This window comes from Lynx rufus, unplaced genomic scaffold, assembly GCF_022079265.1.
Source record: "Lynx rufus isolate CCGP_SWC_20201006 ecotype Redwood Valley unplaced genomic scaffold, mLynRuf1.p SCAF_10, whole genome shotgun sequence".
In the NCBI taxonomy this organism is placed as follows: Eukaryota; Metazoa; Chordata; class Mammalia; order Carnivora; family Felidae; genus Lynx; species Lynx rufus.
In genome coordinates, this window is record NW_025814824.1 from 28790979 (window position 1) to 28817924 (window position 26946).

General features: G+C 42.9%; 1 protein-coding gene across 1 annotated transcript in view; it reads left to right on the forward strand.

Annotated features, from left to right (window-relative positions):
• The window catches only part of AOPEP (aminopeptidase O (putative)), a 344306-nt gene that overhangs the window by 62297 nt on the left and 255063 nt on the right, over positions 1-26946 (forward strand). Inside the window, exons 4-5 of the mRNA XM_047103061.1 lie at positions 9821-9974; positions 17835-18080. Of these exons, the coding sequence (XP_046959017.1) occupies positions 9821-9974; positions 17835-18080 (400 nt within the window). The remainder of the gene's footprint in view (positions 1-9820; positions 9975-17834; positions 18081-26946) is intronic.

Below are 26946 nucleotides of genomic sequence, written 5' to 3' on the forward strand. Positions count from 1 at the left end.
TGTGGATGGGGTGGCTATATTTTTACAGTGTGTTTTGTATTTCCAAGACTCCCCTAAGAATAGGATAATGACTTTCCATATATTTTGTATTTAATTTACTATTAGTGGGCATAATTGATGTGTCAAAATGACTACAGTATCTTAATTTTCTTCTGCTTTTCTTTTTATAAAAGTGATCTTCCCAAATAATGAGCAAGGTTTTTTACAGGCTTAGTGTAAAAAAGTTCTCTCTGCCTCCATGGGCTGATTCCATCAAATTCTTCCTTTTTCCTCTTTCCTCTTCCGATGGAGGAAGACTGAACCTTTAAAACTATTCGTACGACAGTGTTTTAAAATGTGATAAATAAGAAAATAATTAAGGGAATTTTTTAACACTCCAGTCATAAGAATTTTTAAAACTAAATTTTGAACTGCCTCTTATGATTTAAAAAGTGACCTATTTCAAATCCTTATCATACCTACAAAAAATACAATCATCTTCAAAGAAAATTTCAATTCCGTTCTGGACACGAACAGGTCTATTTGGATCTTATAGGAGCTGCTATTGTGATCATAAGAACAATACTTGATATGATGTATCTGTCTTACCCGTGAGACCATCGGAGTATAAGAATTTTCCACCCTTAGTAAGTTCCAGTTTGAGGAGGTGGTGAAGGGGTATTCAGGAGCTTTCTGAGGAGGCCCAGAAGGGAGGCAAGATGGGTGGCTGCTCAAGCCTGCTTGGTTAGGGAGTGCCACTTCCTCTGGGCCCCTTCCTACCTCCCCCCTCCCTGTTAGTCTTGCTAATGAATCCGGCCTGGCCGTGAAATCATCCAGTGGTGTGATGGGCTTCTGGCCTTTGCAGAGGAAAAACTCTGGGTTAATTCAAGTACAGCGTGTTCTCTTTGTTTTGCAGCTGGTGTAGCAAGGGAGTCTAGGGCAAGTGGATTGAATCAAAAAGGAAAATGAAGGCATTCACTGTCTGTTTCATCGAGGATGGCTCATTTAAAGTAAACACCATTTAAATAGTCTCCAAATGGCCCATTCTATATGAAGTCATACAGGATGCCCCCTTTGGGCTGTCATTCTCCTTTAAATGGATCGCTTTGTGTGCACTGCGTTTTAATGCCATTCAACCTTAAACCCCCATATGTGGGCCTCATCAGGCCACAGGCTTTGGTGCACATGTGGCAGCCATACCTTCAACATTCTTTGTCTCTGTCTCCAGACAGTCAGCCCAAGCAACAGGGGGAGGTAGTTGTAAAGACAACAGCAGTTAACATTTCTTCAACACTTATTATGTGCCAATTACTATGTCGAGTGATTTCTATATATATTATCTAATTTAATCCTCACATAATCCTATGAGGCAGATACTATGATTATTCCCTTGTTATAGATAAGGAAACTGATGCATAGAGAGATTAAGCAATGTGCCCAAACTGGTAAGTGTGGCTCAGGGAGTTGGACCCCAGCAGTCAGATTCCAGAGCTGGAACTCAATCAATGGACATATTCAGAAAAAATAAGCTCTCATCAATTCTCTTTGCAAGGTAGGCTTATCCCAAACAATAGATAATCCAGAAATTATTTCTCTTTGTCTTTGGAATGCATGCTCTGCTTTCTGGGGCAGTATCTCCACCTTGTTACTTGCATTTTTTGCCGTTGGGTTCGAAGATGAGATCAGGTATTCCTTGAGCAGCTAGCTCCCTGTGACAGTGGGCAGTCTTCATACAAGATTGGGCTCAGTGGAATAATCCATTAACAGACAACCCCAATGAGACTTTTCTACCAGACATGCCCTCATAGTAAGAAACTAGTAAAAACCTCCCCCAGAGAACTGAAAGCGTTCAGTTGTCACAGCGGTCGCTCCAACATTCACCCAGGGTTGGGCAAGAAGCCCAGGGCTGGACAGCTTTGGGGAGCCTCTGTGAAGGGTCCAACAAGGGTCTTTGGGAAACACGTTTCTAGCCAGTTTTTATTTGGCCCAGCGCATTGATCCGCCCCTGTTTAACCGTCACTTGGTAGCCTAGAGAAACTTTTTTGCTGTTAAGGCTCGAAATATGAAACAGTTTATTCTAAATGACCTCCACTAAGTAAAGGAACTCTAAGAATCTTAAAAAATGAGGGGCGCCTGGGTGGCGCAGTCGGTTGAGCGTCCGACTTCAGCCAGGTCACGATCTCGCGGTCCGGGAGTTCGAGCCCCGCGTCGGGCTCTGGGCTGACGGCTCGGAGCCTGGAGCCTGTTTCCGATTCTGTGTCTCCCTCTCTCTCTGCCCCTCCCCCGTTCATGCTCTGTCTCTCTCTGTCCCAAAAAAATAAATAAACGTTGAAAAAAAAATTAAAAAAAAAAAAAGAATCTTAAAAAATGAAAAATCCTGAGGATCATATAGAAGAAAATCATCTTGAACATTTAAGATATGGGTTTGAGTGATATTTTCAATACATCCTGCCCCTGCCCCCCAAATCCTTTCTTTCCATTGTTTAACTTCAGAGAAGACTACAAGGGAGCAGTGGCAGTTTGGATATATTTTTGCTGGGCTTGACTGAGGTTCTGCTATCACTTTTGCTATCTCACTCCCAAACTTTAGGTCGTTTAAGGTTTCTGCCCGAAAAAATAAAATAAAATAAAACAAACACATTGATCTCTCCCTCTTCCCTGCCACATCTCTTTCTGGCTTCCAGTGCCCTCCCCACATCACCTCTTAGGATACAGACATTCCAGTAAAGGCCCTGGGACAGGATGTGATTGGGCCGTCTCTGTGACCTTGTATAGGCATCTAGCAGAAACCACTTATTCCATTATCACTGTTCTCTCTGGAAAGCAGTTCTAGTTCTTGCTGTTTCCAGAAGCCTCCTCTTGCCCATGTGCCAGTTGTATGGTACAAGAACCAAAGAGACAGCAAACATCAGATCAAAACTTCAATGCAGAGTGTAGGGAGAAAGCCTGTTGTGTACACGGTTTCCTCTCTTTTCCCACCCAGCTTTACTGAGATGTAATTGACATATAACATTGCTTAGGGTGTACAACATCATGATTTGATATCTGTATATACTGCAAAATGATTGCCACAATAATGTTAACACATCCATCACCCCATGTAAGTACATTTTTTTTGTTTTAAGAACTTTTAAGATCCACTCTCTGATCAACTTTCACATATACAATACAGGATTGTTAACTGTAGTCACCTTGCTGTACATTACACCCTGTGAACTTATTTATCTTGTAACTGGAAGTTTGTTTCCTTTGACCACCTTCACCCATTTCTCTGCCACCTCCCCTGCCCCCCAACCCCTGGCAGCCACCAATTTATAATCTGTCTCTGTGAGTTTGACGATTTTTTTAGATTCCACAAATATGTGAGGTCATTCAGTATTTGTCTTTCTCTGTCTGATGTGTTTTACTTAGGATAATGCCTCCAAGGTCCACCGATGTTGTCAAAATGGCGGGATTTCCTTCTTTTTTTATGGCAAGTAGTGTTCCGTTGTGCGCATATACTTCACTTTCTTTATCCATTCATGTGTTGATGGACACTTAGGTTGTTTCCATGCCTTGGCCTTTGTAAAGAACATTGCAATGAACATAGGAGTGTAGAAATCTCTTTGAGATAGTGATTTCATTTTCTTCAGGCACAAACCCAGAAGAGGAAGTGCTGGATTGTATGTTAGTTTTATTTTTAATTTTTTTGAGGAACCTCTATACTCTTTTCCACAGGGCTGCACCAATTTACACTCCCAGCAACAGTGCACAACAGGCCCCTTTCTCTGCTCCACATTCTCACCAAAACTTGTTGTTTCTTGACTTTTTGATAGTAGCCATTCTGGCAGGTGGGAGGTGATCTCTCACTGTTGTTTCGATTTGCATTTCCCTGATGACTAGTGATGTTGAGCGTGGTTTCATGTACCTGTTGGTGATTTGAATATCTTCTTTGGAAAAATGTCTATCCAGATTCTTTACTCATTTTTAATCGTATTTTTTGCTGTTGAGTTGTAGGAGTTCCTTATATGTTTTGGATATTAATTCCTTATCAGATAGGTGGTTTGCAAATATTTTCTCCCATTCTGTAGGTTGCCCTTTGATTTTGTTGATGATTTTCGTGGGTTGTTGTTTTTTTTTTTCTGTGCAGAAGCTTTTTAGTTTGATGTAGTCCTGCTTGTCTAGTTTTGCTTTTGTTGCTTGTGCTTTTCATGTCATATCCAAAGAGTCATTGCCAGTGCTTTATTCTTAGAAGGACTTTCTAATAGGTTAGTACCTCTTCCTTATCTCTAAATTGCCTCTTACTTCTGAGTTGTATGTTATCATTTCAGTATAACCTTAGGACCAAAAATATTGTTCTTTTTTCATTAGTTGACTGATTATTTTTATTTTTTTATACTAAAAAGGCACATATTCAAAGAGTGAAATAGTTCTATTGGGTTTACTATACTCCTCCCCAAAATACCTCTACTGTATTTCTTCTGTTTCAGAAGTAACCCCTTTCACATCTTTTAGCTGATTATCTGATATATATGTCCATGTTGTTCACTAAGATGCAGGACTGTTCAGGGTTGATCTTCCCACTCTGGCAGGTGAGGATTTGGCTCTCTCCATGCCCTCGTAACACACATACCCCCTTCCCCAAATCCCATCGTCCCGATGTAATAAATTTCATAACCTTGATTAGATCAATGTTCTTCACATCATTATATCTATGTTCTTAGAAGCTGAGTCTTGTACAGCTTTGATTATGTTATTGTTTCTGTACAACATGTTAGTTTTTCATGGCGTTAATCATTGTTTTATTGTTTGTTTTTCCTATTTGCTTAGTATTTACCAACCCCAGAGGTGTTGAAAGTTGTTTCAATCTTCTAAGGTGCTCGAATACATCAAGTTGCCTATCAATTTCCTCCTGAAGCAGTCTTTCCCAGGGTCCTGGAATCTGCTGAAGAGCTGGGTTACCCTCTCTGCTGGGCGCATAGCTGGCGCCTGGGATCACCCTTCTCCATTAGTCTACAGATTCCCTGTGCTTCTCTCTTGTATTGGCTTGTCTGCCTTCCTCTTGGTTTACTATATCTTTGTGAAGCATATTTTACATACTTAAGTAGCTTCCAGAGAATAGGATACGTGGGAGGTGAATTTTTTGTGAAATTGCATGTCTGAAAATGTCCTTATTATATGTTGATTTTTTTCTTCCTTCTTTTTGGAAGCTTGTGGAATCTTGTCTTTGTCCCTAGGGTTCTAAATTTCAAAATGATGTATCTTGATGTGGATTGATTTGTATCTAGTGTCCTGGGTTATGTGCCCTTTCAGTCTGGAAACTCATGGCCCCTTAAATTTGAGGAAATCTTCTCAAATTTTTTAACTGATGATTTTTTTCCCCTTTCTCTTTTCTCTGTTGTCTTTTTCTGGAGCTTCTATTACTTGGATATTGGGCCTGCGGAACTGGTTTCTATTTTTCCCTCTTTTTTTTTTTTTCTTCTTTCACTACTTTTTGGGAGATTTCCTCAGCTTTCCATTCCATCTCACATCTTTATTGAATTTTTCTTTTCTTCTATCGTGGTTTTAATTCTCTTTACTTTGGAATGCTCCTTTTTTATATTATACTCTTCTTATTTCAGCACTGCAATACTTAGCAGTGTATACTTAGTGGGTATATGTTTGGTGTTCTTTGAAGTTTTCTTCTCCTCGCAAGACCACTGACCTTCAAGTTGCTCATTTTCATCTCTGTTTCACGTCAGAGGCTTTCTAGATGTCCTGGAGGTGCTTGATTTGTCTGTAGGCATTCAGGAGTAGGGACTAAAATACTGACCGGAAGCTCTGTGCCCACGTAGGGCTTCTCAGCTGTGAGCTAGCTTCACCATAGGCTGATCATAGGACACCTCCAACTTAAGTCTCCTTAGTTGCCTTCTCTTGGGCTGTTCAGCTTTTTCATTCCTCTGCCTGGAGGGTAAAAGACTGATTGCCTGCACTCTGGGAACCAAATGAGAAGCTGGCTGGTGGTCTCAGCATCTGATATGCATATGTTCATCTAATCCCATTCATTTGCCTTCAACTGTGCCGGTTTCCTCCCTTCTTCCCCACCCCCACCCACAGCCGCCCCCAGTCTAGAGGCCTTCTCTCTTACTCTCTATAGAAAACAAATCTCCAGTTATTTGCTGGGGTGTTGTTGGGGGCAGTGGGGGGGGGGAACTAGCACAGGTGTGTGGAGTAGGGGAGTCCATCTGGGGATCTAAGCCCTTCTTAGATGGTCATTCAGCCAGGCCTGCTTAGTTTTGTGCTTCTTCCACCCCCAGCTTTCTGGGGTTTCTAGAGGATAAAATGAGGTGGCTCTTGTCTTTCTCTGTTGCCAACTCAGGATTCAGATCGGCTGCGTCATTAGCCCTGCCTCCATCCGCATGGCAGCTTCCAGTATTTTGCAGCTACTGTCTCCTATTTTATTCTCCCTGTTCTTCTTGGTGTATGGATTTTTTTTTTAATCCTTTTATGGGGTGCCTGTCTGGCTCAGTCATTGGAGTGTGCGACTCTTGATCTTGACATTGTGAGTTCGAGCCCCATGTTGGGTGTAGAGATTACTTAAAAATTTTAAAAATCTTAAAAAAAAATCCTTTTACTGTCCTTTAATTGGGCTTTGGGAGGAGGCAAAAGTAGCTTCATGTGTTCAGTCTTCCATTTTTACCTGAAAGCCTCACCATTGCCATTTATCGAATGCCCAGTGTCTGAAGTTTTTAAAAGGAAAATTCAATGGCCCACGGTAAACACTGCAAAGTGCACATCACAGAAAGCATGACCAGACCACAGCCCTTTGATTAAGAGAATTTTGTTAGTCAAGATTTTTCTTTTAAACTGAGGCTGTTCCAAAGATTTAGTTCCTCACCCACAACTCCTTTCCTCTTCTTTCATCTCCAGCCTCCCCTCAACCTCTCATCGTGTTCAGTCCAAACTGAAGGTCTTCATGGAGCAACCATGGGGCGGCATCAGGTTGCAGGGAATGAGGTAGTTAAGGGAAGGTAGGAAAACGAGGGAGGTGGGCTCAGTGCAGCGTGTCATGCTGAGTCCATGTCATGCTTTTATTAGGTCTGCTGTGACTGTCTCTACCCTCTTCTTACTGGCTGGGGATCAGAGCAGCTGTTCTCTTTAAAGCTGTGGCTTTCTTTCAAGCTGAGTAGAAGCTACACACATCACCGGATTGGCTCCAACATCACTGGATTTGGTTGTCTCTTTAAAGAGGAGTGTGCCTTCAGCTTCTTAGAGTGGCTGTTCTGACTCCAGAAGCAGGATGAACTTACAAACAGGTTTGGGAGCATGGCTGCCTCTGTGATGGGTTTCCAGTAGTTCTGAGTATGCCCTTCTATATTCTTTCATCAAATATCTCCTCCAGTGACTTCCAAACTTCATGTCCTATCATACTTATTCAAACTTGATATCATAGTTTTTCTTTATGTTTAAGCCTTTGTTTTCTATTTAAATTTTTTTCTTAAGATTTTATTTTATTTTGGGGTGCCTGGGTGACTCAGTCGGTTAAGCATCTGACTTTGGCTTAGGTCATGAATCTCACGGTTCATGGTTTGAGCCCCTCATCGGGCTCTGTGCTGACAGCTCAGAGCCTGGAGCCTGCTTCAGATTCTGTGTCTCCCTCTCTCTCTCTGCCCTCCCTCCCCCCCCGCCCCCGCTCGTGCTCTGTCTCTCTCTCTCAAAAATAAACAAACATAAAAAAAAGATTTTATTATTATTTTTTTAATGTTTATTTATTTCTGAGACAGAGCACAAGCAGGGGAGGGACAGAGAGAGAGGGAGACACAGAATCAGAAGCAGGCTCCAGGCTCTGAGCTGTCAGCACAGAGGCCAACACGGGGCTCGAACTCACAAACCGTGAGATCATGACCTGAGCCGAAGTCGGTCGCTCAACTGACTGAGCCACCCAGGTGCCCCAAGATTTTATGTTAAGTTTATTTTGAGAGAGAGCGGGCGTGTGCAAGTGGGAGGAGGGGCAGAGAGAGAGAGAGAGAGAGCTCTGCTGTTAGCACAGAGCCCAACGCAGGGCTTTATCCCACAAGCCATGAGATCATGATACAAGCCAAAATCAAGAGTTGGACATTTAACTGACTGAGCCACCCAGCTGGTCCAGATTTTATTTTTAAGTAATCTTTACACCCAACATGGGGCTTGAACTTACAACCCCAAGATCAAGAGTTCTGTGCTCCACTGACTGAGTCAACCAGGTGCCCCTAAAATTTTGTTTCTTTGGATCTAAGTTGGTAGTTTCAGGGGATAATAAATAATGACCCCTCTAGCTTTTGGAGTTTCAAATGAGTTGAGAGACAGAGAAGACAAGCATAGGGAGATCGAAATCTAACCTTTATTATTGATTTTTACAAGTAAAACACTTTGAAAAATGTCATGTTAGGTCTGCTGGCCAATGTGGGCATGTTACTGTTTGACTCTGAATTTGACATCTTATCCACTCACTGATCATATTGGACAATCACAGGCCACTCCATAAGTGTATGGCCCTCTAAAACTTTTAACAAGAATGACAAAGGGGCGCCTGGGTGGCTCAGTTGGTTAAGTGTCCGACTTTGGCTCAGGTCATGATCTCACGGTCTATGAGTTTGAGCCCCGCGTCGGGCTCTGTGCTGACAGCTCAGAGCCTGGAGCCCGTTTCAGATTCTGTGTCTCCCTCTCTCTCTGCCCCTCCCCTGTTCATGCTCTGTCTCTCTCTGTCTCAAAAATAAATAAACGTTAAAAAAAATATATATTTACTTAAAAAAAAGAATGACAAGAATAGCTCCTGCAAAAGAATTAGTATGGGGCTGAAAGAGAGGCTAGGGCTATTTGAGTAATGGAAATTCCCTACATGGAACATGAGGAAAGGAGAAGTGTGTTCCACAACAAGAGGTGATATGAATTCTCCTTAAGCACATCATCAATTTATAGCAGATGCTCAGGAAAAAAAAAAATACTGTATTAGATCAGGTTGTAGGGTGCATTCAGATATCAGAAACAGTGAAAGCATTTTCCCATCGTAGAAGTAAGAAGTATAGTGTTATAAGCTATCAGTCATTTGTTTTTTTTGTAAACACCTTCACTATGTTTTGGCCTAAGTGGAACACACACCCTTGGCTGGGGTGGGGAGCCTCAGCTGAAATTCCAGGCCTGTTACAAACTAGCTGGGAGTCCTTGGCTCCCCTGAAACTCTCTAGGCCTGGTTTTCATCTGCTCCTTAAGGAATGGGGGAGCAGCCCAATACCTGAACAGATAAAAAGGATAAGGGATAAACCTAAGCTTCCACAGCTAATTAGTTTCAGAGTTGGGACTAAAACCCAGGTATCTTCCTTCCCTGGTCTCTCCATTCTGTACCATATCCATTTTAGATGGACTTAAATTGAATTTAGACAAAATAGGTTAGCAACACAGTAGTGATCATTCATGTGTTCATTTCTTCATCTGTGTATTCAGCAGAGCATCTTTTTTTATGCCAAACACTGCTCTAGGCAATATGTATGAACAAAAGATGTTCTTGTCTCTATAGCAGCATACAGCCTGTGCCCTTTATGTGTTTGTAGCCCTTACGTGACCATCTCAAGTACTACCCTTTATTTATAGCCTCACTTGAAGTGCTTCAAACTGATCCCTGGTCTTCAAGGAGATACAAACTTCCTTAGCTGCCCTGAAACTGTCATCCCTCTAGGCTCTGCCTGAGAACTGCAGTGATGCCCCTTCAGTAGATATGACCCATCTCCAGGAGTAGCTCATGCCATCTTATCACACAAATTCTTTAAGTGCCTAAAGCGAAAAGGTACAGAGTGACGTCCAGAACCATTCATTGGCCTCATTATGGTTTTTCTCCTTCTGTTTATAGGGTGCTCAAGCTGGCATTACTATGTAACCATGCCGATGCCGGCCTCCACCTTCACAATCGCAGTGGGATCCTGGACAGAAATGAAGCCAGAGACCTGCTCATCCAATGATCTGGCAGCAGAGAGATCTCTGTCACCTTCTGAGGCCGACTTCAGGTTGGTATTTGGGAACTTGCTGAAAAACAAACACTTAAGGGAGCAGTATGATGCATTTATTCCAAGCACTGGGAATGTGAGTCATCCCTGCTGAGAAACTAAACCAAAATATGATTAATCAAAGCAGGAAAACCCTACTGGGAGGGAAAGGGAGTTGAGAGGCAGAAATGTGGGCATATTGTTTATGCAGAAAGAAAGAAAAGAAAAGAAGTATATATGAAATCCGCTGTGAAGTCAGGTGAAATATTTTTATGTGTTTGGTTAAGTCAACAGAATCCTCAGATTCAATGCCTTCCCTCCTTCTACACTTTTTAATTTTGGTTTTCATTTTTTTTTTTTTAAATTTTTTTTTTTCAACGTTTATTTTATTTGTGGGACAGAGAGAGACAGAGCATGAACGGGGGAGGGGCAGAGAGAGAGGGAGACACAGAATCGGAAACAGGCTCCAGGCTCTGAGCCATCAGCCCAGAGCCTGACGCGGGGCTCGAACTCACGGACCGCGAGATCGTGACCTGGCTGAAGTCGGACGCTTAACCGACTGCGCCACCCAGGCGCCCCTAATTTTGGTTTTCAATGCCAATTTGGTCAAAAACACAATAAAGAAGAGTTGCTTGTCTGCTGGATTACTTTGTAGGCCACTCTACTGTTTTCGTTCCAAGGACTGCTGTTAGCAGTGCATTTGCAGAGGTGGCCCTCCGTCAGTGGGGCTTGTCAGTCTGCTTTGGAGCACAGGACACAAGGTAGCTTGTCACAAGGTCATGGTTACAAGTAACCTCCTGGGTTAGGACTCCATTAACTTGAGTAGTGATTCCTTCTTTTTCAAAGTGGACCAGAGAAAATCAGTTTAAAGTGTTTAAAAATCAGCATGGGCCATTGGATATTCACTTGCAGCTTCCCCAGACCTCCAACTGTTTCTAGCTTTGAGAACCAAAAGGGAGGAAGGGAATGGACATAGGAGGTACGAAGTGTCCAAATTGTGCATTATTGCATCATGCTTCATTCCTGGGACTTGTACACCCAGCTTAGTTTAACCACTTTTCCTGTTTATACACAGTCACTATGTCCAGTACCTTCTGGTAGAGAAAGCCCAGAGTAAACCAACCAAGATACGCTTTTAGTGCAAATTCCCTTGTGTTGGTTGTGTTTTGCCATGTTGTTTTCACTCTTACTACAGTGGTTGCAGTGATGGTTGGTACTGTTAGGACATAAAGCCATTGAGCCCTCTCCTATGACAGGCATGTCTTACCGCTTACATTTTGCTTTTTGGAGGAATGGAAGGGATTTCCACTTCCTGCTTAGTAACTTGCCTATTTTGGACTAGTCTTCCCTGAGCTATACACAGTATCCTAGATTGCTTATTGGATTTTACTTATGCACTCTTGGGAAGAGGAGAGTTGTGGATAGAAGTGACACATATTACTTTCACGTGGGAATACTTACTTGCACGTGAGACCCTTTCCTGCCACTGAGCTCAGAGTAGGCCAATGTGGCCTACTCTGTTTTGGGTGGCAAAATTTCTGCATAGGGAGGACAGGTGCTCTAGAGAGTTAGTGCGATCCTCAGTGGACTTGTTAGGAGCAAGAAATAAACTTTTTTCTGTTGTTAAGCTACTGAAACACTGAGGATGTTTGTTATTGCAACATACCCTAGCCTATCCCAAAATGATAGAGAAGTCATTGGATGCTTGAAATCAGGAAAAGTCTTGACTTAAATGTCATCTTGATTAGTCCTGAGGATAAGCCTATAAGATAGATAGGCTTTATTATCTCCATTTTATAGATAAAGGTATTGAGGTTTTAGACAGCAATGTGTCTGTGTTCATATCTCTACTGAGTTACAACACCTGGATTCCCATCTGGGCTTGATCCCCTATAGAAGTGATTCAGAATCTTTCCTGGGGAGTTTTAAAAACTGTGTATAATGTCCATGGCTTACTTGGAGTCTGATCCACCTTCCCACCTGGAAAGTCACTGCCATGTCTGAGTCACTCTTATTGATTGGAATGAGTCGCCTTGGAACGGAAGACAGAAATTGAGAATTCTGCCTTTGAGCATGAGGGTGCTGTCCCTACTGGTTGGGTAGGTTTCCTGGGGCAAAGCTGTACTGTGCTGCTCTGTAGAATAAAGACTTTGCTTGGGGTTGTCAAATTCTTCATGATGAAGAAGCACTGTGCTCTTCACCTACAGCCTCAGGGCTGCTTGACTGTTAGAGGAGGCTTGCAGTTGAAAACCGTGCGCTGTAGTGCAAGGCAAAGAAAGACATTTGTTATTTTTTCCTTCTAGCCATATTCCCAGGGATACGAGGTTGGGGAGCGGGCAGGACCACTTCTTATGTGCTCTGTCTACTGCCCGTAGCAACGGAGATGGCTTTTCACTTTGCGCCCATAATTGTGAAGGAGGAAGCCATGGCCATTTCCATTGGGCATTCTGGGAAGAGATGGCATCTGAAATTCCCGTTGGGGTTCAGGGGAAGGGGATGTTGTCCTTTAGAGTTTATAGCCAGCTGAGACACCATAGAAGGAGAGCACAGTAAAGGTTTTGTTACTGACAGAAGCTGGACTTGGGAATACTCAGGTATACAGTCACAGTGGGCTTTCTAATACTCCATTTCCAAACTAGACAAACTTACCCGTCCAGTTACCTGCCTACCTGGACTGCTTCCGGCCTCCACAACACAGATACATGCAGCCTGCCACTTGGCCAAAAAGTACCCCGTCTGTGGGCAAGCAGATAGGAAAAGAGGCAGCCCAGAGTGGCCAAGCCAATCAGAGCAGCTGGAGAGAGGTCAGAGGTGCCACTCCAGGGGAGCATGTCCTTGTGTGGAGAGGCCTGAGGAACGGAGTCCTTCCCACACTCCCTTCCATGTCTGACATGCTATGACTAAGTTTTCCCTTCATTTATCACTGTGCTTGTCTATCAAAAATGTACTGCTGATAAAATAATAGCTTGCATTTGCTTAATCCTTCCCTGGCTGCGTGCTTCATGTGTGCTGTCTTTAGTCATCAGAGGGTAGCTTTGTGTTTTTATCCATTAAATCTCTGGCTCCATGCTACGTTTGCCAACAAAGGTACTCTGAAGTGCCAACTGCAACAGTGTTTTCGGTTATGTTCACATCTGGTCCCCTTGCTTTCCCCACCCCCCTCTTCTACTTCAAACCTTCCCAAGACCACCAGTTCAATGCACGTAAATGTAACTTTTATAGGGGCCTTATATACCACAGGCTTTCATTTACCTAAAGTGTTCATCTGGGTCCCAGAAATTTGGCCAAAGTATTGGTCACTGAACTTTTGATCACTGTTCATGTGGGCTAAATTATAGGAAGAACATTCCCTCTTCCAGCTCAATTCCACACGTGCTCCAGCCCACTCTGGGTGAGCATTTTCATAAATACGTTAATTAGAAGGCACTTAGGTAAACCATTGAAAGTTTTATTAATTTTCTTCGGCTGCAATATAACCTTCTCTGGCCACAGAGGAATCTTTTTATTATGTTTAACCTCTGGAGGCCTTTGTTAAAGCACTGTCTTCGCTTTGGGCCCATACAGTTTAAGCATGACACGGAAACTTGGATAAAGTCCAGAGGAACTCAGGAAAAATGATTAAAAGCGTGGAAAATAGGCACCACAAAGAAAAGGCATTGAGGTTGCTCATCCTAAAGAAGGGAAAGCTTGGGCGGGGGGCGGGAGGGAAGCAGTTTTCTTTAGAGTTGTGGAGTCCGTGGAAAGTTGCCTTGTGAACCTTGCAGGGTGAGGCCCTATTTCTGTGTCTTTGGAAGGCTAGGAAAGAACGAATGATATATAAATCATAGGGGAAAATGCCAATTTCCAGTACACGCTTTGCTGTAGAGAAGCTTTTCCAAATCTTCCTGGCTTGGTTTGATTTCTCCAGCTCTAGCTCCCTGGTATATTTCAGCTTTCTGGCTTTTATTGTACATCCTGAATTTTGCTTTGCATTATATGAGAATTCCCCTAGGAAATGCATCCAGCTTTCAGATACGACTGCATCACTGCGTATGTATTGTCATCATTGCCAACAGCTCACTGGTGGCTGGTGGTGGCATTTTGAACACTTGTGATTTTTACAGTATGCAAGCATCTACTCTGCTTGCTAAAATATGTTAATAAATTGTCCAAACACGGGGCGCCTGGGTGGCGCAGTCGATTAAGCGTCCGACTTCAGCCAGGTCACGATCTCGCGGTCCGTGAGTTCGAGCCCCGCGTCGGGCTCTGTGCTGACGGCTCGGAGCCTGGAGCCTGTTTCGGATTCTGTGTCTCCCTCTCTCTCTGCCCCTCCCCCGTTCATGCTCTGTCTCTCTCTGTCCCAAAAATAAATAAAAAAAAAAAAATAATAAATTGTCCAAACATCTTAGAGTGTCATTGTATGTACCAGAATTTTAAATTTTTTCTTCCATTAAAACTGTAAACTCTTCAAAGGTAGGGTCAGAAATTTATTCCTATGTGTATACGTGGCACACCTTTGGGGTGCCTCGAGTAGAGCAAGAATGCAGGAAATCATTACTAAATGATTGAGTTGAACTGTCAAAAAAGGACCTGCATCCCTAAGGGAAATGTTGGTGATTCCTTTTGAGCCTATGACAGGGAAATGTCTTTGTCAGCTAGTTTCCATACATCTCATTCTGGAAACAAGAGGAGGACCAGAGGAGAACCTCTGTAGGCAGTGTCCAATCTTGTGATTCTGAATAAAACCTGGTCACTCTTCTTCCTTGGAAAGACCTCATGTGAAATGATTTCAGCCCAGGAATCGCAGGAGAGGGACCCAGTGGTCTGGTTCCCATCATTTACCAACCTAACATTTATTTCACCAGTTCTTCCCACTCTTGGCAATATTAATGGGTAATATTGACAAGGAGGAGCAGGAAACCAGAGAACCACAGAGCAGCTGAGCTCAGCTTCTAGAAAAATCTAGGATCCAAATTTACTCAAGAAGATTAACGGAGTATGTGGGGAAGGAAGGTCGGGAGGGAGGAGCTTGTGATGACTCACGATGTGATGAAAAGAACAGTTCTTATTCCTCAGGAATGCTGTGTGGATTAATTGGGATAATGCACATGAAGTGTTCAGAACAGTTCTTGGCACACAGTGAATGTTCAATAGCAGTTGTGGTAGGAGTTATTGTTTACTATTCTTAATTCTCATCAGTATGGATTATTTATAAATAACAATCAAGCATTATTATTAATCTTTAACTATTAAAATGTTTACCCTGATTATGAGCCTGGGCACAGGGAATAGCTATTTACAAATGCTTGACTTGCTGATGATACTAAGAGTGGGTTGGAGCCGGCACAGCTATAGAAATGAATGGTCGAAGGTGAGTGTGAGAAGAAGCATCTTTGAGTTCATACTGCTTTCATAGAGGACTATTCATGACTTCATAAACGTACAATATGAAGAGGGGCGAGGGCCTCATGTGGAGAGTTGTCAGAGAATCACAGTACCAGAAGAAACCTTGGACGCCATTTTTTTTGTTTGTTTTTAACGAAAGTATAATTAACATAAAACAAAGTGCACAGATTTTAAGTCTGAGTTTTTGCCAATTGTTTACACCCTAAACTAATAGAGGACGTTCCAGCATCCAGTAGTTCCCTCACCTCCTTTCCGGTCAGTTCCTCCCCTCCCCCTGCAGCCATTTTCATGAGACCACATTAGAGATGAGAAAGGGGCCCTGGGCACTGAGTTGCTTGCCTCACATCACAGTTAGCCCATGTGAGAACAGCCACTGAAGCCCAGCTTTCCTGATCCCGACGTTGGAACTTACGTGTGGCCTTCCCTGACGCCACGTACATTTTTATTGGGAGAGCCTTAATAGTCTCATTTATCTATAGGTTGATTACCTTAAAGTCCTGCATTTTCTCCCAGGCTTTGATTATTAAAAAATGGTGCTAATACACACAACTGGAATAACCTTCATTCCCCCTGGCTAGTGCCGTTCATGTCCAGAGAGAATTTAACTCACCTTTTCTCTTCAAGTTGACCTTTTTTGATACCTGAAATTATTTTCTGATCTTTCTTGGCTGCAGGAAATAGTCTGGCCCCATGGTATGTGTCTAGATAGGCCAGTGGAATGCCTCGTTGCGAAATTGTGCTTTGACACATAGAATTTAAACTTATTATGCCCCACCTTTGTACTGAAGATGCCTCCGCACCTCCAGTTTCTCTATTATTTAATGTGCTCTGAAAGTTTTTCAGGAAGTGCAAGGTTTAATTATTATAGCCCGTTATATCCCTATGTAAATATCTTAGGTGGTTAACTCAATAAATGGCTTTCTTTTTTATTTTATTCATTTATTTATTTAGAGAGACAGAGAGCACGTGAGCAGGGGAAGGGGGTTGGAGAAAGAGAAAGAATCTTAAGCAGGCTCCATGCTCAGCGTGGAGCCTGGTGTGGGACTTGATCCTACTACCCTGGGATCATGATTTGAACTGAAATCAAGAGTCAGACACTCAACCAACTGAGCCACCCAGGCACCCCTTAATAAATAGACTTCTTTACTTAAAGAGACCTTTGAATGTATACACCAGTACAGTACTTGTCATTAGGGGACATTTGAAGACTTTTCAGGTAAATGTTTACCAACAGGCACCTTTAGTCACTTTCTCCATAAAGCAAGGTTATCAACCCAGGGGCTTTGGCTAGCATTCAATGTCAATAATTATATTCTCCCTGTTGCCTTATCCTGGCAGAAGTGTTTACGGGTCTCCACCCATTTTTCTTACCCTCAACAGCGGTGAAATGTCACTGGTGCTGGAAGCTGTGTTCTATGCACCAGGCTGTGGGAGGGCAAGGCTCATCTCCATAGCTGTGTGGATCTCCTTGGGCAGTGCTGGCCTTGGATAAGTGAAAGCCACTTCAGAAACTTGGAGAGGAATTATTGTTGTGGCCTGCCCCTATTGGGACATGCCAGCATTTTAAGGTTTTTCATTATTCACTGTGAATCCAACAAGCACCCATAGGTAAAATTATAATTTGTAAATTAAAATTAGAGGGGTTTTCCATTGTGTTTGAATAAAGGACGTGCTAACAGGCAAAAAAATAGAGTTCCCTTTGATGTGGGTTTCTTTGGGTAGATGAGTTCTCTCGAGGCCTGTGAGTCAAGTTCTAAGAATTCTTTTTCAGCTCCACCTTTGACAGAATAACTGGCAGCGATCAGATGGTACAGGCTAAGCTCTGATCTGTTTCCTTAAAAGGTTGATTCTGTTCAATTTGTATCAAAAGTGGATTGGGGAAAATAAAAAAGTGTCTCTGTATTCCATAAGAGCACAACTTCTGATGGCTTTTAACATGAGCATCTGGATTACTTTTTTAGTAAAATGGACTGGGTTCTTTTGGAAAGTCGAAACCTGTCCTGTCATTTGGTTCATTTTTTATTCTAGGAAATTCTAGAATGGGATCCTTAATTTGGCTTTGCACCATCCTTGCCTTTCTAAGTTATGAACTGTTTCTGATTTGGAGATCTTTTTTTCCATGGTGATACTTGAAAAGCACATTTCTGAGGGGCAGAAATTTTGCTTTTTATTTTCGGGAGGGGGTTGTTTTGTTGTTTTGAGGCTTGGGAGGTTTTCCTTGTTTACTCTAAAATAAGTAGGAAAATCTACTTTCACTTAGTTTAGATTGAAGCTACTTGGTCAATTCAGCACATCAATAAGTATTTTGACCTATAGTTTTTCACTGCCGCAGAGAAACAGACAAGCCAAGAATTCCATTGAACTGTCTTGATTGTGAGCCCATCTGAACTGCCGTCTCTTAGAAGTTGTGCATGTCTGTGAGAGTTCCCCACCTCCATGGCAAGAATAAACCTGATTTACCATAAAGTGCATCTATTTATTTCGTGTTGTTCCCAGGTATGTTGGCATTTGTGGTCACATGGAATACCCCTGCCGCTTCCAGAATCCTTCTGCCACCACCCAGGAAATTATTCCTCATCGGGTCTTTGCCCCACTGTGCCTCAAGGGTGCCTGCCAAGAGACCCTTCTGCAACTGGTCCCTCCTTGCCTCTCAGCAGCACACCGTGTCCTGGGAACACACCCGTTCTCCAGGCTGGACATACTCATCGTCCCCGGCAATTTTCCGAGTCTGGGGATGGCCAGGTACGTTGTTCTATTGTGGCACTTGGATAACATGCTTTGGACATCCTTTGACTATTTCTTGCTTTCCCTGGGCTCTGTCAGGGCTCCATTAGGATGGAAGGGCCACAGTTGCTCATGCTTGGACATCTCATTGCTGCCTCGAGGGACAGTTTGTGTGTAGCCTCCACCATGCGGGAGCCTTTGGGTGTCGTGGGCTCAATCAGCTGCTCTGAAAATAACAAGCTCACATTGTTGTTTGGATTGAAAACACATTGTGCCTCCAGAGTGATGTATGTTGGATCGTGGCTGATGAGTGACTGGTTAGCTTGTGGTGAGAGCATAATGCTAATGGGCCCAAGGTCACAACTCTGGGCAGAGGAACATGACTTAGTTCCTGGGCCACAGGCTGCTCGCCTAATCCTGACCAGCTGTCTCATCCATTCTCGCCATTGGTCATAAGGGCAACGACTTGAGAGCCCCTGTGTCAGAGAGACTGTGGATGGATCAGTGTAAATCCATCACCACTGCTGGAAAAACAGCTCAAAGCAGATGGCTTACCAGGGGGTGGGGCAGTGGGGGGGGGGGTCACTTGTCTCGCTAATATTTTTTAATGTAATAAATGCATTATTCTTACTGTTTTCTCACTTTAGTTCTCGTGGATAATCCAGGCCTGCAAGGTGAACCTTTCCCTATATATTATTGACACCTAAAACCCATTCGTTAATGCTATTGTTCCTTCAATAATAGGTACCTGTGTTCCACTCAGCATTTTACTTGTTACATACTCAGGATTTCACTTGGTTATATTTCTATGTGAAAATCTTAATCATTAACAGTGAATATGCTTGACTGAAGATAGGAAAAATAAGCTCATCAAAACATGTGACTTTAAGTTTTTCCCTATTAGTCAAGGAAATTCCTGCTGCCAATTAATTTCCATGCTTTTGAACAGCTGTCATTTGTGGTGTTTTCCCTGAAAACTGCATACATTCTTAGTAAGACCCATGAGTAGAAAAGAACTGACCAGAACATTTGCTTTTGATCTTTACTACATACGTATACTTTTTAAAGCTGGCTGGCTAGTCTTAATCCTTGAGGAGGTCTGAGAAAGTCATTTTGGCTGATTTTTATCCTGTATTTATGAAGATAATGAGAATGTAGAAACTAGGATAATTATATATATTTGGTTATGTGCATCAATATTGTTTTGGATGTCTATATATAGAATTTGTCTTAACAAGGGGGATTCTTTGGTCCCTTTGAAGAGTCTGCTGGACTTAATTTAAGCAGAATTATTGGCGAAGAAAGGGTTGTTCATTAAATGTTTCTCATTTGTACCTAGTTTTGAGGGGCTCTATTTATTTGGGAGTTTTTAGCACTTTATGAGAGTTGTAGCTTTTCAGGGCATGTTTGCTAACAGTTCCAAGTTCTGACGTGAGGGAACCGAAGGCAGAGTATTTTTCGTACAGAGGACCTCATTTTCTGTAGCTCCTTCCTGACAGCAGTCTGCCAAAACCAGAATTTGTTGACCTGCAGGCCATTCTGGAAAGCCTCTCTTTTCGAGTTTGCGTGCCCAAGCAGGTAGGCAGTGGGTCTGCTGCTCTTTGAGATATTTAAAGTGACTTAAACATGCTTTGCTCTGTATTTTGAAAGTAATAAGCCTAAGAACCCTAAGGCCAAATGGTACTGGGCACAAATGTCAGAAAATGTGATGGTTATAACTCAGCAGCAACAAGACCGTTTTTATGCTTTAAAAACAGGAGACCCGTACATTTAAAATTTTGTGGTTGGTTGTCAAATATCATTTTCCCCCCATTTTTTTCTTCCCTTTTAGACTGTGGAAGTAGTCTGCCCTGGTCTAGATGTTTTCCTGGGCTTAGTTACGGTTCCCCATATTTGAGCTGTGGAGGGGGGATTGTGTATCTTCCACTGCCAGCCAGGGGTGGGGGGAGCACTCTGTTTTTCCTAACTGTGGCCTAAATTGATTCCACTTGCTTGGCTTGACTCTCGCGGGATCCCAACACCTTGAGCCACATGCGAGTGAGTGGGGTTTATGACTCAGCTGGCTCCGGGGGCCCTGCTGCCTTATTTATGGTCAGGGCTTTGCTTGGGGCTCTGTAAAAGCAAAGCTGGAACAAAAAATGACAGTCTTGTAGGTCAACCCTGTACCCTAAACAGGAACAGAGAAATCCCAAGTGTAGTAGGAGCCATCCAAAAAGACCTCTGCACTGAAACTTGCCATTGTCCTGTTAATTGCAATGCACTAGAGATCAAAGGATTTCTTGGTAGATTAAATGGTTCTTTGCTGAGTCCACATTTATAAACATGTAAGCAAGATCATAAATTCCATACCTCTGGACTTCTCGAGTGATTAGGTCTTAATCATAATGAATACCATTTTTTACCATTGTAGTATTCTTTTTTGGTGAATGGAATAAACATTCCCACATGAACTAAAATGGGTAAATTGTTGGTAACCATTTTCAAGAGTTTTCAAAAATTTTGGATGATATCCATAAAGATTCTACTGTATTTCAAATATTACATATCGTAGTTTGTATGGAAAAATCTTAAAACTCTCCTCTCTGAGTCTGTTTAGAGCCTGATTCTGATATTTCAGTAAAGTAGGGAGAAACACACTTGTATAGTATGATACTTTGAATATATAATAATGACAAATCAATTTATAAGAAGGCAAACGACACGTACACAGTGTTTTAGAATTTGGCGGGCTTTTCAAACATAGCAGTAACTAGAACATCTATCAAAACCGCACCTCAGAGGGGCACCTGGGTGGCTCAGTCAGTTGAGCGTCCAACTTCAGCTCAGGTCATGATCTCATGGCCTGTGGGTTCGAGCCCCACGTCAGGGTCTGTGCTGACAGCCCAGAGCCTGGAGCCTGCTTCGGATTCTGTGCCTCCCTCTCTCTCTGACCCTAACCCACCCGCATTCTGTCTCCGTCTCTCTCAAAAATAAATAAACATTAAAACAAAAATTAAAAAGAAAAAACTGCACCTCATTTTTTGGGTCACCTTTAATATAAGAGGAGCCATTACTTATCAACCTCCTTTTCTCAGTCACTGTTCCGGGGAGAGATGCTTTCATTCTCTTCTGATACTGAGAAGAATCACCGGTTTGCCCCTGAGACACTACTGACTAGTCCCATTCCCTTAATTTTCTCACTTGGTGCGTGTACACTTTCTGTTTGTTTCATTTTGCTTGTGCCTTCCATAGAGGTTGAATCTGCCATCTAAGGAGTATACCTTTCTTGGATTGAGTAATAGGGTGTCTAGCCAAAGACGTGAATGCATTTTAAGTGAATCTCCAATGTATAGATCCACTCTCTTTGTGTGGGTATAATTAGTGTTCTGCCATTTTCATTGTGTCCTCATGTTTTTCTCAGGTGTCTCAGCTAGAGATTGACGAGTAAGCCTCGTTTCCCAGGTATTGAGAAATACATGAAAGGAACTCATCATCGCGCTTACATTCTTTGTTATAATAATAATAATGTTAATGGAATAATATCGTGGAACCAGATTGATGACAGTTGCTTAAAAATTAACACCTCAGTCTTACCTCTGTGTGTGTTTATAATAAATGCTTTGCTTTGCCATTTGTCTTTCAGCGGTTCACAATTACATGTCACGGGGCATAATTAGGTTGGCAGAACTACCTTGCTGACATCCAAATACATTCTTTTTTTTCCTCCTCTATTTGAATTTCAAGAATCTTCTGCCATCATTTCAGAGCGGTTTTGTGTTTAGAGCACTGGAAAAAAAAAAAAAGCTGTGTTTTCTGTGAGTCTCCTTCTCAGATCTACTGTTTGCATGTAGCTTCACCCCTGGTTCGGCTTGGAAAATTGAAAAAAAAATACAGTGGCATTGTGGTTGACATTAGGTGACAATTCTGCTTTGACTTGTTTTTCCACTGGTTTCATAGCAGATTGTCTTGTTTGTCTGACCATTGTTTGCCTATTTATTTATCTAGTCATCCTTTCAGTAAATTTCTATTAAGCACATACTGTGTGCCAGGTAGGATTTAAGATGCTGAGTCTATGGGGGTGAACAAGATTGATGAGATCTCTGTCATTGCAGAACTTACATGCTGGTCAGGGGAGAAAATCGTATACTTAAAAACAAGAAACTAAGATGTGTGCTATGAAGAATGAAAACCAAGTAAGTGACAGGGTGATCGTTAGGGTGGGGAGGCAAAGACTTCTTTAAAGAGTGATGTTTGCTATGAGACAGAAGAACAGAAAGGAGCCAGCCTGTGACGGTCTGGTGGAAAAGCAACCACCAGGCTGAGGTAGTGCAGGTCCAAAGGCCCCGAGATGAGAACCACTGAAATGGGCTGGAGGGGCAGAAAGAGAGCAGTGAGCTTTTAGAATGGCTTCTCTTAGCTCCTTCCATAAACTCATTTTGGGTGCCAGGAGATTCCATGGTCCCTCAGTGCTTGGGTCACCGAGCCACCTGCACACCCTCATGAGGAGCACTAGGAAGAGCGACCAAGAAATGGCAGAGATTGAGTGGGGATTGATGGTTCCAGGCAGTGAGGCGTTATGGGGAGAGAGCTGCAAGAGAAGTCAGATCTTTTCTCCGTTTTGTGAGGACCAACAGTGCCATACCATCTTGTGATTGGCTAGTTAGAACCTGACTTGGCTTAGCATTTGCTGTCCTTGAGCAGAATTCTCCATCGCGGGGCATCAGAACACCTGGAACAAGGACTGGCAACTCTCCTCTTGTGGAGAAGAGAGAACACAGTCTCAGGCCACCACATGGCCTTTCCCAGTGGCTGATTGATTCCTTCCAAGCTTTTTTGACACATTGGATCCAGGGAAGGAGGCTGTGTTTATATGCTCTCATCCTAATTTTATTTATTTATTTATTTATTTATTTATTTACTTACTTACTTACTTTGAGGGGGAGAGGCAGAGAGAGAGGGAGGGAGAGGAAATCCCAAGCAAGCTCCACACTTGGCACAGAGCCTGACACAGGGCTCAATCCCACGAACCCATGAGATCATGACCCAAGCCGAAACCAAGAGTAGGACACTTAACCAACTGAGCCACTCAGGTGCCCCTACTCATCCTAATTTTTAAGTTTTTCAAAGACTGAACAAAAATAGGATCGATAAAGAGCATAGAGAAATAATCACTAATTACTTAAATATCTTCAGTGCACTTCACAGCGGAGAAAAACTATAAAGCTCCCTATTATACATGGCTTATCCTAAAAGATGTGATTGTGCAATAAAAGGCTTCTGGGTGCTTATACTAGTTCCTGACTATTGCAGGCACAATTTTCTCAAGTACCTCAATTTGGGAATGAATGGTGTGCACATACATGCCCAAGAATGAACGTCACCAGCTTTCCCTCCGCCCCCTCCTCCTGGGGTTAGACAGGGTGTTGTCCTGTTTATTCTTATCTCCCAGCCAGTGTGTAATAGAATAAGCAAAACATAACATGCTGGTACAAAGGGCCTGTTGTTTTCAGCCTTCTAATTGTGCTCCTTTTTGCCGGGGAAGGAAGCAGTCATAAATTTCTGTCATTATCTTAAGTAGCAAGGTTTCACAGCTTTGGGAATTTTTCTTTGCTTGTTCTTTGTTGGCTTCTACTTGAATTTTTTCACCTCCTCCCCCCAAACCGAAACCGCCATATTTTTAAATAGCCCTTTAAATTTTAGGGGATGTGACCCCATGGTTTCAATGCAGGATGCAACTGTAGTGATTCTTCCATTCAGGAATCTGATTTGAGCCGTAAATGAGGGCACCTTTCTGTTCACCAAGGCTGCCAGCTCTTCCCCTCTCTCTGATGTGCTGAGGATTTGGGGGGGTCTGTGTGTAGGTTTTGTTTCTTTGTTGTTGCTGTTTATTTCCCAAACTCTCAAATTCTCAAATTTCTTTCTGAGTGGATTGGTTTTAAAAATGTCTTGAAGGGGCATTTCGTTCCCGTGTTTTCCAGCATAACGCTTCTGTGTTTTTTCAAGTAGGTGGGTGTGAATGATAGAAAGCAGCTCGAACCATCCTTCTCTTTTTCCTGAAAGACTTTAATCCTGTGTTTACTGGCACGCCAGCCCTTGCCATAGTGATGAACAAGCAACATGTGGGTGAGTGGTGAGGTCCCACGCAAGGAGGCTTAGCTCACAAGTGTCCCCTTTGTGGCTTCCTTTGTGTTCATTCCTCCATTTCGTTTTTGATCTCCATTTTTCTTCTTGAGAAAATTATCTGACTTCTTTTCCATCCTGTCTTACAGAGAAGGGTCTAACATGTTCTAGTTCTTCTGTTTTTCTTTCTTGAAATAGAAACTGGTATTCCTACAGTCACATTCTTCTGAGACCTTGAAAGCCCTTGGCCGTGATTATGGCTAGTGGTTAGTTTTGACAATTCGAGTTTATACTGAGTGGGGCAGGTAGTGAGAAGGTGTATGTGTGCTCCGTTCTTCATGGCGCAGGTGCAGGAGGATCTATGATGCCTCCAAGTCACTTAAAGCCAGCACGTCAGAGAGAGAAGTAAAACGGCCTCATCACGGGATGGCTGTCAGAGTCTGGGGTTCAGACTTAGGTGAGTGTTTTCTGGAACCCTCTCTGAGGTGTATGTATTTGCTTCAGGGTCTCTCCCTGGGAATCCTAGTGTCATGGAGTCTACCTGAAGCTCAGCTTTCACCGTGGGCCCATTTTGAGGCAGCCACAGAGTCTAGGTAACCAGGCAGATTCCTGGATCACATGAGTAAGTTGGGGCCAGGCTCTCTCTCTCTCTCTTCTGTTGGAACAACAGCAGAGTGAACTCACAGCTTTTGGCTTAGCCAGAATCTTCTTCTTGCCATCAAACAGCTGTGCGGCTTGTCAGACCCAGAAGTAGCATTTTATCATCATTACGCCACGATTCCTCACCCTCTGAAAGATTAGGCTTAAGTGTTTTGTTTTCTTTGAACTGTTCTCCACACACATAGACTGACAGTCCTACCTTCACAGAACACTGCTGGGGCCATCCTTCAAGAGAAGTTGTCAGGCCTTTGAAAGGCCTTCCTGAAGCAATCATCCCTCTGCCTACATTTGTAATCTTCTTCTCTCCATAGGCCCCTAATCTCTTCCAGCCCTTGAGCCTGAGATGGCCAGTCGGCACTACCTTTCCATTTTTCCACTGCAAAGAAAAGGCTTTTATTTTTTCCCCCTCCCACTTATTTCTCCACAGAAGCGTCATTACTAAATAGAACATACACTCCCTGGCTGAAAAAGAACAATGGAATTCAGTGCGCAAAGTTGCCTGAGTTGGAATGTTTCCAACCTTGTGGGTTCTCACTCCTCAGACCACTACACAGAGTGAGCAAATGCTACCAGCTTCTGGACTGTATTATATATGTATGTGGGCATGGAGTAGACTCCTTTGGGGTCTACTCTGGAAACAGTCCTCAAGCAAGGCACAATGCATGAATAGCTCTGCTCGGTGGGAACATTGCCTCTGTTGTATTACAGCCAATATGCACCTGCAACCCCCCGACATCTGAGCCACAGAGGCCTGTGTGCATAAAGTGGGTGATTGTCACTTTACCCCACCACTGAAATGTAACTGGAAGAGTGTGCTAGCTACCTTTTATAAAAAGTAGTATTCACTTTAAAAGGCCAAAGATGTGATCCTTTCGAAAATGGATTACTTTTTAAGAAATTGCTTGCTTTGTGGGACTTGCGGGTACAATGCAAAAGTTCACCCTGATTTAACCCGAGTGGAGCTCAGAGTAGAGCATGTTATATTTCTTAGTTAACTAACCATGCTATTTATAGAGGTGACTCCTCAGAAAGTCTAGACATTGTTCCGGGAAGACAGAATGCCAGATCTGCCCTTCACTTTCCCAGTTAGCTTGCTGAAAATAACCACCTCCCCTTCTCACCAGAAAATGGAAAACTTAGAATTCCATTTCAGGAAAGTGTGAATGATACTTGGGCTCCTCAGCCAGGATTTGGGATGGGCAAAGAAGAGGGGGTGCTCTTGTGATCCTGGGGGCCCATCACTGGGCCTTTATTCCTTAGAGGCCAGCTTGCTGAGTTGTGGGGACTGTGGTTGGCAGATCCTCATATTTGAGTTGGTCCGCTCCAAGAAGAGACCCTGAGAACCTGCTTTGAGAATGAGCCAGCTGCAGTTCCTGGCTTTTATCACACATGTGCAATTTCTGAACATCCTATTGAAAGCTGGCAGGTGGAAAGGCCTGGATGGGCAAAGCCAAGAATTCATTCAGTAGATGCATATCAATGGACAGGTATGATGAATGCTGGTGATTCTGTGGCTGCAAGGAAGTAGGAGACCTTTAGTCTAAATTAGGGTTTTCTATGGTAGGTTCCAAGGAAGACTAGTTTTGTGGAATGTTAATAATGTGGGAAAAGGAACTGTGGCGTAATTAATTCAGGAAATGAATGGATTAAACAGAGTTAAAATGGAGTCTTTGCTGGAGGACTTCTAAGAAAGCCTTTAATATCCTATTATCCTGATTTAATATCCTGGTGTATATGTGCCTACTGAAGATGGGCCAGAAGGTGCAGTATCCCTCCTTATGTGCCCAGGGATTCTCCTTTACAGTGTACATTCCTCTTATGGTCTCAAAAAAACCTCCTCAAAACAGAACTTTGAGAAGGGATTCTATTCCAAAATATCTTGGAGCCCACTGTACAGCTGGCTGTGGAATCCACCTTTCATTGTGTCAGTGTCAGTGTCAGTTGAGGACCTGCCATGTGTCAGGCACTGGTGAGAGCCTTGCTTTATCGCAGTGAGGAAGATGGGCTCACAGTTTAGTGCAGGAGGCCCTACACTTTTCTGATTCTACATCTCTTTTTGAACTGTCACCCGCACGAGGAATTTACAGGTGTTTATAAGTTATATACATTTCATACAGCGTTAATA